The sequence below is a fragment of the Mustela lutreola genome, chromosome 1, assembly GCF_030435805.1.
Source record: "Mustela lutreola isolate mMusLut2 chromosome 1, mMusLut2.pri, whole genome shotgun sequence".
In the NCBI taxonomy this organism is placed as follows: domain Eukaryota; kingdom Metazoa; phylum Chordata; class Mammalia; order Carnivora; family Mustelidae; genus Mustela; species Mustela lutreola.
The window spans coordinates 72,484,586-72,497,056 of NC_081290.1; the positions used below are offsets into that span (position 1 = coordinate 72,484,586).

At 34.5% G+C, this 12,471-nt stretch overlaps 1 protein-coding gene across 2 annotated transcripts in view; it reads right to left on the reverse strand.

Annotated features, from left to right (window-relative positions):
* NAA15 (N-alpha-acetyltransferase 15, NatA auxiliary subunit) overlaps positions 1 to 12,471 on the reverse strand; it is an 84,316-nt gene that overhangs the window by 15,880 nt on the left and 55,965 nt on the right. For both annotated transcript variants that reach the window (XM_059168473.1, XM_059168466.1), the window contains exons 13-15: positions 12,136 to 12,264; positions 10,802 to 11,015; positions 2,487 to 2,680 (exon numbers count right to left, since the gene is read on the reverse strand). In XM_059168473.1, the coding sequence (XP_059024456.1) occupies positions 2,487 to 2,680; positions 10,802 to 11,015; positions 12,136 to 12,264 (537 nt within the window). The remainder of the gene's footprint in view (positions 1 to 2,486; positions 2,681 to 10,801; positions 11,016 to 12,135; positions 12,265 to 12,471) is intronic.

A 12,471-nucleotide genomic window follows, 5' to 3' on the forward strand; every position in this document is an offset into this window, starting at 1 on the left:
GCCAGAATTATGCGTACTCATTTTTGTCTCTCAAACTTAGATAGTCGTGAAGATCTGAATTTACCTAAGTTGGAAGAGATACAGACTGGAACTGCATTGTGTTGATGGGCAATGTAAGAGATCCACAAGGGCAGTTTTGCTCATACGTGATTTTTAAATTTATAAACTGATGTGAAGTCTAATCTGTATTACAATATGTTGTATAGGAATACATCTCCCTATACTCCCAGAGTAGCAACAGAAAGTTTAGAACTGTTAAACCCCATACAGACAGAATAATAAGAATACACTGATGAGGAGAAATGTCATGTGTGCACAGAAGGGAAAAAATAATCCAGCTGAGATGAATACTACCTGAAGGCAAGGAGGAACATAGCATTGGTGGTACATGAGGGAATTCATAAATACCAACTACTGCCTCATGGTAAGTTGGAGAAACAAAGATTTCTGGTTTATACTCAGCTAACTGAATATTAAAACTCACTAAACCTCTTCCTATTTTCTTTTTTTCTTTAAGTGGAATTACTGCTAACTTAATAATGCTTTTATTTTATATTACATATATAAAATCCTGAACTGGTGACACTAAATATACCATTATTAACACTAAGAATGATATAACAATAATAATGATATAACATTAATAATGATAAAATATAGGATCACAAAAAATCGGAATCGAGACACTGTAAATCTAGATTTGGCAAGCAGCTTTTTAAACAGCTTACAATGCCAAACCTTACTATGATGGCTTGGTGTAATCTAGCACTGCCACCACACTAGGGATATAAGTAAGTGTGGATGCTATTAGAAGGGGGCATCCTGGAGGTAGTTATCTTAGGAAGAGAAGTGTGCCATATGCCTAACAGGCAAGAATAGTATATATTAAATGGCAGCCTATGAAACTGGTACCTTTCACTGGGCTCTTTCCAAATAAAGCAATTTCTATAGGGATTATTTTCTTCTGAGACTATAAAATCTCTAGCTATAAATAATTAGACTATAACTTGGTATCTGGCCCAAAAGCAGCTATGATACAGTGGACACAAGGTCAATAGTCTATAAGGAGGCTTGGTATAAAAATTCTGCTCTGTGGGGGTAAGTAACCTTTATTAGACAGTGACTAAGCAATCCAAATAGATCCTCTCTTCAAGAAGTATAATGGAAGATATGAAGTGTTACAAAGAAAAGTCATTAGGAAAAATTATGGGCTACAGAGAAAGCATGTAGAAAAAATGGTGGTGGCACACAGTCAGTGACAGTGGTAAAAGTGGTAGTAATAAAGAAAGCTGAAGCATAAAGATGGAAAGCTCTTAAAGCTGATATTACCCCTGAATAACTGTATAATTCTCCATGAGGCCTAAAAGGTCAATTTTCTGTGTTTCCTCACTATTCTGTATATTCTTCCAATAAACTCTCAACAATAAAAAGGTAGTATCTTTGTTCCTAGAAGTTATACATTTACTTGTGAAAAGATGTCAATATATCCTTTGAAATCCAAGCCAGATTTTTCTATGGTTCTTAGCAATACTGCTTTGAGATATTATCGTCCATCTGCTCTGATTTGATCCTAAAACTATTTTTCAACTCTACTTATTAGGTATTATAATTTTTCTTAGTTATAAGGCAGTTGATTTTGACTTTTTAATTACTAATGTGCATACTGTATTCACTGCTTTAACATAATAAACTATGCAATTATTTTCACATGGAGTAGCCCAACACCAAGGGCCAGAAGAAAACTGCATGGATATGTTACTAATCAAAATGGCTTATCTGACAATGAATACCTTGGTTTCAGCTTAACAGTTAATAACGGCAGACATGATTTTTGGCATGGGGGAAGATATTTAGGGGCTTTTAGAGAGATTAGGTTCAAATCACAAAGTCCAATAAAGAAATACCGTAAACTGACACACTGGTGAGAGATAAGCTCAATTTGGTCCAGATATAAAAAGTTGCATGTTACCACTTTTAACAGATGCTTCATTATTTGCACATAAAGTTCCTTTAATCCTAACATCCCTGCCTAGTAGGGATTTTTTCCTAGTCCCATTTTATACAAGAGAATATCATCAGAGAGGTTAGACAAAGTGTCCAAGACACACAGTGAAGTATAAGTGCTGATTATGTGGACCCAGATCAGAATGACTCAAAAACCCAAACCTTCCACTATACCATACTAGATTACTCTGGATCAGGATCATTATTCCAAGAAAGAAAAAAAGACAGATAGGAAGACAGAAAGACAAACAGACAGAAAGACAAAGGAAGGAAGGAAGGAAGGAAGGGAGGGAGGGAGGGAGGGGAAGAAGGGGAAGGAGAGGCAGAGGGAGAGGGAAAGAAAGAGAAAGAAAATAGACAAAAAATTAAAATGATTTTTCACTCTAAAATCTATAATCAAATTAGTTAAATAAGACAGTATAAAATGACAATAGCTGGTCACAAAATTTCACTCAATTGTGCTCAACACTATTATTAAGTACCTTGGCTAGTTTCTCAGGGATAAGCTCTTCTTTCGGACCTCCAATTTCCTCATCATCATCATCCTTTTTCTTTTTCTGATTTCTCTGCTGCTTTTCTTTTTCTGCATTTTTTTTCTCTTCTTCTATCTGGGCTTTCTTTTGAGCTCTTCTTTGTTTATTCCGTAGCTTCTTCAGCTCTTTGTCAGACATGTTTGCTATAGGCAATACGTTAATTAATGAAAAGCATATTAATCAGGTTAGTAATGATCAATCACTAATTTAACATTCTCATTAAAACTCCCAGACAAAATATGACATGTTATACAAGTTCATGTACCTATGTGTACCTTGCCATTTAATGGTTCCACAATGGCTAGAGAACACTGTGATGATCCCTTCAAAAAAATATTCTGAAACCAGGTGGAGACCTGGTGTTGCAATCATAGCAAAACATAAAAGCATAAAAGTTCCCCCAGCAATCTTACTCTTGCAGTTCTAGAAATCTAACAAGCTGTTTCATATTTCTATGGCCTTAGACTACACTTTTTCTTAGTCATGCCTCTCTAACCTTGTGAGTTATTCATTCTCTATACTCAACTGCTGCTACTATGACATATATATTTGCTTGTCACAATACTTCATTTATACATGTGCTTCTCTTTTAGACTGCGAATTGGTGAAGAGACCCTATCTTACTCATAAATTTTGTATTCTCAGGGCCTACCAGAAAACTAGCAGAATATACAGAAAATATTCAAATATTTGTTCATGGAATAATAAATAACTATATGATAAATCAAAAGCTCGACACTGAAAATTAACAATAGCTTGTGTGGTACAAACTATGGAATGTCTCAAAAGAAAGACTGAAAATCACAAATATTAGATAATAAAGTAAAAAAAAACCTATAGTCTTCAAGCAATAAATATGAAAGTTACGTGTACAACTGGTATTTATTTGGGTAATACTTAGTGAGAAATGAATAAGGTCATTCTAGAGTATACCATCACAGTGGTGATTTTCAAATATGCCCATAAACTCTTTCCTTCAAAAGATGGAACCTATTTCCCCTTCCCTTAATTGTAGGCTATACTTAACTCACTTCCAACAAATGGAATATGCTAGAAATCAAACTGTATGACATCCAAGATCAGAACATAAAAGCACAGTGGATTCCTCCTTGCTTTCTCTTGGACCACTCAGAAGAAACCCAATTGCCATGCTGTGAAGATACACAGACAACCTTATGGAAGGACACGTGTGGCCAAAAAAGGCCTCCAGCCATTAAAGTAAGCCATCTTGAAAGCAGATTTTCCTACTAAAATCAACCCTTCAGAAGTCTTTGGTTGCCATTTTGGCTTCAATCTCCTGAGAGAACCCACATCTTTCAAAATCCTACAGCTAAGCTAAGTGACTTCTGAATTCCTGGCCCACAGTAACTCTGAGATAATAAATGTTTGCTATTTAAAGCTCTGTGTAAGCAATCTGTTAGGCAGCAATAGATAACCAAGGCAAATTTTGGTACCTGGAAATGGGGTGCTGCTGCAATAAAAACCTAAAATGTAGGACTGACTGTGGTTCCAGAGCACAGCAAAAGGTGGGAAGACATGGAAAAAAGAATTAATGAAGCTCAAAAGTCTGGATTTTGAAGAGGCTGTAAGTGAAACATGTCATACTCACACAGAGGCAGAAAATTTAATAACATGTATTTAGTAACATCATAAAATGTATCAAATGAACTGAGTGATCTAGCTAGAGGGATTTCCAAACTGAAAAAAAAAAGGGGGGGGGGAAGGTTGTTCAGGCAGCACCTAATTCCTCTTGAAGCTTGTAATTAAAACGCAAGAGAAAGAAACAAATGGAAGAAGGACTTGACAGTGTTCAAAATTCTCAGCCTCTTTGGAAATGGCTCCTAAGCAAAGGTCAAATTCAGAGAACTGCCAAGAAAATATGTCAATGAGGAAAGCAGAGTTTGGCTTTAAAATCCTTTGAAACTCAAAAGATGATGTCTCAGCTACCGGTCACCCAAAAGGCTCTTTTCTCTTAAAAACTTTAAGGGTATGATTCACTGATCCTTTCAAACAACAGAAATTCTAAGACACTCAAGGGTGCTGTCCTCTCAGCAAAAACTCAAGGCAGACAATGATATTTGTGCATGTGGCTTCCAATAAAATTCACAAAAAAACTATAAAATTCTTAAGAGAATTCTATGGGCAGAAACAGCAAATCTGGACTAAAAGGAATAGAGATAGTATAAAAGACTCGCAAATTTTGGAAGCAGACTGAAAAACTACTCAGTTGCAAACAAATGCTAACTTTTTTAAAAAAATTAATTTTAGTAATCACACTACACCCAACATGGGACTTGCACCCCCACACCAGGATCAAGAGTTGCAAGCTCTTCCAAGTGAGCTGGCCAGGGACCCCACAAATGCTAACTTTTAAGAACAGGAAAGAAAATGCAGAAGGTGGAACCAAAAAACCAGAGCCTAGAACGAGAAACCATTAGAGAATTAGTACTACATCGTGAGCCCTCATCAAAGAACTGCTATCCTCAACTGGACTTGAGAACTGACAGAACCAGTAACTCCTGTGTACCTTCCATTTCCCCTTCACCACCCACTTTTGACCAAGAATATTCCTTTGCAATCAATTTATACTGGACATGTACTTGGCACAGGATTTTTTTAAGATTTTATTTACTTATTTAAGAGAATGAGCAAGGAGCCCCGGCACAGGATTTCATATCAAGAACTACACTTGAAGAGCTATACCAGCTATACTAAAGAACCATATTCAAGAAATCACATCAGCACCAGTACCTCATATACATATATAACTAACTAGACTCCAAGTTAATGCTGTAATGGAATGAGACTTTTGAAGGCCTCAGAAGGGGCAAGTGTAATCTGCATGTAAGAATAATATAAATAGGGCGCCTGGGTGGCTCAGTCAGTTAAGCGTCTGCGTTTGGCTCAGATCATGAGCCCAGAATCCTGGGATCAAGTATCGCATTGGATTCCCTGCTCCTGCTCTCTCTCTCTCTCTCCAACAAATAAAATCTTAAAAAAAAAAAAGGATAAAAGAATAATGTAAATAATTTGTGCCCAGAATGTAGAACATGGAAGTTAAAAATATGTCTACAAATTATCTGATTCTTCTCCCACTCAAATATAAGTTATACTTGGTGACTCACTTCCACCAAACAGAACATGTAGGAAGTGATGGGGTGTTATGTCAAGAGAACAGAATGTTAAAAGTGTTGTGGCTCCTTCCTTGCCTTCATGGCTAGCTACTATGTCTCGTGGAACTGAAGAAACCCTCTAGAGAGACTAACAATATTAAGGTCACCTGCCAAAAGCCATGCGAGAAAGCCATCTGGGAAATGGATCTTCTAGCCCCAGTTAACCTTTTTCTTTTTAAATATTTTATTTCTTTATTTATCTGAAAGAGAGAGAAGGAAGAGAGCCCACAGCAGGGGGAATAGGAGAAAGAAAGGGAGAAGCAGGCTTCCGGCTGAGCAGGGAGCCCAATGTGGGGCTCAATCCCAGGATGTGGTATTATGACCTGACCCAAAGGGGCAGAGACACTTATCCAACTAAGCCACCCAGGTGCGCCCCTACACCGCCCCATCAACAACTTAACTACAGCTTTATAAGAGACCCTGAGCTGGAACAACCCAGATACTTCTAAATTCCTGAACTATGAAAATAGTTGTTCTAAGCTGCTAAATTTAGGGAAATTTATTATGTGTCAATAGACAACAACCATCAAAAATAAATACATACCTGTTTCTCTTTTTCTTAGTAAAGAAGCCCTTACTACTAAAAAAGAAAATTTCAAACAAGGACCAAAAATTACATTCTGGAAATATAAGACATTTACAAATAACCACAAGAATTCTGACCTTTTGTAAAATAACTGCTACCACTTGCATCCTTACTATATAGCAGACACCATGCATAAATTTTACTTAATATCCTCAATAATCTCATGGATTATAGTATAATATTATTTTATGTATGAGAAAACTGAGGTATCAGAGGAAAAATATTAACTCAAGATTAATAATAAAAGGTAGAACAAGGATTTAAATCCACTTCACTCTGACTCCAAAGTCTGGGTTCTTTCTTTCCACTATGTTATACCAGGAGTCAATAATCTTTTTCTGTAATGGGCCAGATACTAAATATTTTCAGCTCTGTAAGCCACGGGTCTCTGATGCAATTAAACACAGTTGTTGTAGCACAAAATTAGCCATAAATAATACATAAACGTAAGTTAAGTCCCAATAAAACTTTATTTATCACATCAAACTGCAGTATGGATCTGGCCCACTGGCTATTCTGTGATCTTATTCTGTGTTATCTACCACTGCCTTGAAAGGACTCACCTAACTCATAATAACAGAGTTCCCACACAAAAACAGAGAAAGGAATAACCACATCAGAAACTAAGAGTTCAAATCCTGTTTCACTTAATGTAGCACTAATTATCTGGATAAGCACAGTGTCTCAACTTTACATGAATTACCTACTACTTGTGTGTACAAAATAAAGGCTCAGAATTTTCACTTAGGAGGAGCCAGAGGAGAATTCTACTATGCTGGAATATTGCAATATTTTGAAAAAAAAAATTATGTGTATGTGTATGCATACATAAGTGTATACATAGCAAATAACACCCAAATCTAAACTACTCTATACAGCCAAATCAACATTCACATAAGGCAAAATAAAAGAAATCTGGCCACATGACTAAGATTCTAAGTTTACTGAAAATAGATAAAAACACCACAACTTCTCAACCAAATAAAGGATAACTACCAGATATTTACTACAAATAGCAGGCATTATGGCAGACCATAGAAATATTAAGTCTAAAGTTAAAAAAAGCAGCAAGCATACTACTGCTTCCATTAATTAGCACTTTTAGCAACCTTCACCAATGCAATAAGGCATGAAAAAGAGAGGTATAAATACTGAAAAGAAAACTACCAGTGTTTACAGATTAATAGCTTACATAAAAAATTATTTAAAAATCAACTGAAAAAACTATTAAGCTTAATATCAGAGTTCAATAAGTATACCAAGAAAAACTACAACAATATTCATTTAGAATACTGTAATGGAAAAAAAAAAGACATGTAGAGATAATGCTAACAGTAAATTCACCAAAGTTATATGACAATTACACTAAAACACAAATAGGAGATACAATGCATTCTAGTATGCAAAGATGCGATATTATTTAAGATATCCCTACCCCAAATGGTAATCTGTATCTTAAATGCAATTCAAATTAAAAACTCCAAAAGAAACTTTCTGACAAGCTAATTCTATAGTTCAAATGTAAAAGAAAGTTGATATAAAAGCAAGAAAATTCTAAAGACATAGTATTAGATTTTTTTTAAGAAGAGACAAAGAGATCATAATAGAATCTTATATACTGATGTCAACACCACAGTTTAATATCTTTACAAGCAGCTCTGATGCATGTTAGAACCAGACATCTATAACCCACTACGGTGTGTTTCACAGTTTAGTTCATGATAAAGGTGGCATTTGTTATTTTTAAAAATTTAAAAATATATATAATCTATCTATATCCAATGTGGGGCTCAAACTCAAAACCCAGAGATTAAGAGTTGCATGATCCACTGACTGAGCCAGGCAGTGGGGAATATTACAACGTACCAATAAATACTGATGAGGAGCCAGGCAGTGGGGAATATTACAACGTACCAATAAATACTGATGAGGAGGCAGCAGTCTATTTGGGGGTAATAAGCTACCTTCTACTTCACATCATTATGTTAACAATTAACTCCAGATGAGGGGTACCTGGGTGGTACAGTCAGATGACCATCCAACTCTTGGTTTTAGCTGGGTTTATGATCTCAGGGTCACAGGATGGAGTCCCATGTCTGCTAGGGATTCTCCCTCTCCCTCTCTACCCCTCCCCCACCCTCTCAAAATAAATAAATAAATCTTTTAAAATACTAACTACAGATGATTGTAAACATAACAGAATACTGTAAGGAAACACAGAAGATAAATACCTTCTAAAATATATTTTAAATTCTGAAGTAAAAAAGCCTTTCTATGCAAGACTTAAGAAGTCACAAAAGACTAAAGAAATTTTGTCTCATAAAAATACTTTTCCATAATAAAAGATACCCACCATAAAGTTAAGACTGAAGTAAAACAGGAAGAAAATTTCTACAATACATAAACAAGGATCAAAGTCCCGAACATGCACAGAACTTCTACAAACCAAGTTGAAAAATAAAATGGGAAAAAGGCATGAACAGGCAATTTACACAAGAAAGCCAAAGGCCACATGAAAATATATAGAGATGTTCCATTCTTAAAAATTTAGGAATTAACTGGCACAGCCAGTTGAGTGTCTGAATCTTGATTTCAGCTTGGGTTGTGAGACTGAGCCTGTGTCAGGCTCCACACTCAGCACAGAGTCTGCTTAGGACTTTCTCTCCCTCTGCCCCACCCCCAGACAAGCGTGTCCACATACGTCCTCTTTCTAAAAATAAATAAATAAATCTTTAAATAATCTAGGAATTATGAATCAGGTATTTTCCCCAAAATAGTGAAAATGTAAAGGATGGTAATTTTTTATGTTAGCAAAAAAGTAAAAGATAAGCTCAACATAGTGTCTGTGATAATAAAAACTGATGAATCTTTTACAGAAGGCAATTTGACACTATTTCAAATTCTCATACTCTAACCCAGTAATGTTCACTTCTAACAATCCATGCTAAATAAACAAGTACAAAATGATGTACAAGGACATTTATTATAGCTCTGTAATGGTGAGGGGGAAAAAAACCCCACATTGGTTCCTATGTAGCCTTTAAAATGGGGCGCCTGGGTAGCTCAGTGGGTTAGGCTGCTGCCTTTGGCTCAGGTCATTATCCCAGGATCCTGGGATCGAGTCATGCATCAGGCTCTCTGCTTTGGCAGGGAGCCTGCTTCCCCCGCCCTCTCTGCCTGCCTCTCTGCCTACCTGTGCTCTGTCAAATAAATAATCATAAAAATTAAAAAAAAAAAAAAAAAGTTTTTTAAAAAAATAAATGACTGATGACTGTAATAGGTTATGTGCAGATACGGAGCAACACTATGAAAAAACAAGTCTAAGTTGTAAAATACTGGAGAGAACATCACTCATTTATGGGATTAAAATTTAAAAAAAAAATGAAAACCAAAAACTCAAAGAACTGCCCTAAAATATGTGTTTGGAGTTTACATACACATAAAACAAATATGTAAATTTGTACAAAAGCAACTGAACCTTTTATAGGGATAACTTTTGAAAGATTATCTATGGGTACAAAGAATAGTAAAAGGGGATTTTCACACTTGCTAGTTGTATTTCTGAATTGTTTTAACTTTGTCTAACTAGAATTAATTGGGTTATCATTTGTATAATTTGAAGAAGAGGAGAAAGGCAAGAGGAGCAAACAGAGAGGTAAACAAAAGAAGCCACAGGATCACAGCTCTCAGCTTCAACTGCAAATTGTTCTGTAGATTCTTACTGGCATTTGCTTTCTAGTTAAAGAAACAACAACAGATAGAGGGTCAAGTGAAATCTATACAAGGGTTTCAATTTATGATTTTAAATTTTAATAAAAATTAACAAAAGGAATCCAAAGGTCTTTAACAGGAAGAAGGAAACAGAAAACAACCAACAGTAACTTCAGAAGAAAAATAAGCTCAGGATTGAATAATAAAATCTGACACACATTTTCCTTGTACATGCCTGTATCATTGTTATTCTGAGATCCCTTCCCAAATAATTATCTAAGGAAGACGATATATTCTGGCATCATGGCATAAAAACAGCACTTTAAAAATTGGCCTAATGATAAATCATTAGGCAATTTCACTAGTTTGATTCCAAGCTGGCTTTTAATGTTTAAGCAATATTCAACTTTCAGTAGGTTAATTATAAATACTACAAAGAAGACTAACTAGATATACTGACAGCCAACACTAATGTAGAATGCTGACACTAATGATATTTAGCAATTTACAGTACAGGGTAAACCAGATTTTAAATGTTAAACTCATAAAATTCAACTTCTTAAGAGCTAATAATCAGTTACAAATTAAATTCTTGCTTAACGTTTTAAAGTATAAACAGTATTTTTCTTTTATTGCTTAGGGAAATCCACAAAATGTTGATCATTTTCCAAGCATGTGTAACATCTTCCCACAAGGTGCCTACTAAAAATCTCAAGAAAAATTTATGCTACACAAAAATACAAAGACGCATATACATACCACAGCAAATAATAAGATATCTTTGAGTATTATACCTGTATCAGCTTCATGTTCTTTATTCTCATCTGTAAGGGGGTTGTCATGAAGCTTCAAATAAATCTCTATAGCAATTCTTGCTGCTTTAAAGTAAAATGGATGCTGTCGAAGTACATCTTCTAGTTTTAGTAAGTCCACGTATGATCTAAGGGTAATCTTCCTCATACAGTATGTATGAAAGTCAAACTGGTCGTCAGTGATTTCTATAAAATGCTAACAAAATTATCTTTTTTATTATACTGAAATAAAACAATGTCAAAGAAAACTATAGAAACCAAACTCCAAATTACTTGTTTCCTACACATGAAAAAATTAGTAAAATAAAAATGTATTTAAAATTACAATCATCCAATATAAATACTTTGCATATCAAATAAGCAAATACAACTAGCCATCCCCTAGCACAACATATGGCATACACCAAGCACTGAATTATTTGTTGAATGAAAAGTAAACACATGATTTGAAATATATGTATTTATTCCTTCCTTAATCATACGTAAAGCTAGCATGACAAATCAATTAATTAACATAATTAATCAACTAATTTAAATAATTATACACATAATGATGTAGTACATTTGCACATTAAACATTCAGTTTTTATATTTAGAATAACCTGCAAAGACTATGTGTAGTATTTGGCAATTTTTCTAATAATACAAATTTGAATCCTACATAATGTTGTGCTGGTATGTGGGAGAGGAATCAATTAGCATTTAAGTCAAGTAACCAGAACCTAACACATTCAACTAGCTCTGGGGTTCTGGGCTTAATAAGAGAACAGCATGAAATTATATAAATTATTTTTATCTGTGAAAAACAGAAAAAAAGAAAACTAACCATTCATGATAGAAATAAATCAGAAGAGGACTAAGAAAACAATGCATGTATCAGAAAATAAGGAATTATACAGGCTACAGAAATACTGTAGAAAGGATTCAAAGCTTATACTTTATGACTATCAAAGATATATTGCATCATCAATCAACCCCTGAAACAAAAAGCTTTCTAGAATAACTTAATGAGCTTAGTATTACTGAAGATGGAGCAGCAATGTGAAATATTAAAAAATCAGTAAAAACAGCCAAGCTACAAACTTTCTATCAAGTTTTTCACATGAATTCTTGCCAGAATAGTAGATAATGGGCAAGTCTGATGAAAATGTAGTCTAAACATTTCACATTTCCGTTAAAAAACCGTAGAAATGTGGGCACTGATATTTAGAAATCACTTGCTATGAATTATAAAGAAGAAAAACTATAGTTTTTCTTTCTCAAAACCTTCAACATATAACAAAAAAATAAGAAACTCATATATATCTAGTACTTACTCTCTCAATCTCATGACACTTCTTAAGTGCTTCACCAAATTTATTCATTGCCTTATAAGCCTGGGCACATTCTGTCTGGAACCACATGCACTGCATTTCATTCAAATTCTCTACTGCTGATGTTCCTTCCTATATAAAAATTTTAAGAACATTTCTTACCAAATACAGCACTTCATAGAATTTAAGAAGGAAAATATGGTCAACTGATAAACAAATTCTTTCAAAATCACTTTCTATCTTTCTAACCATTTTTAGAATTAGAAGGAACAGTTATGTGTAAGGAAGTGGAATTATATTTCTAATCACTGAAAAAAATATATCTTTGTAAATAATCAA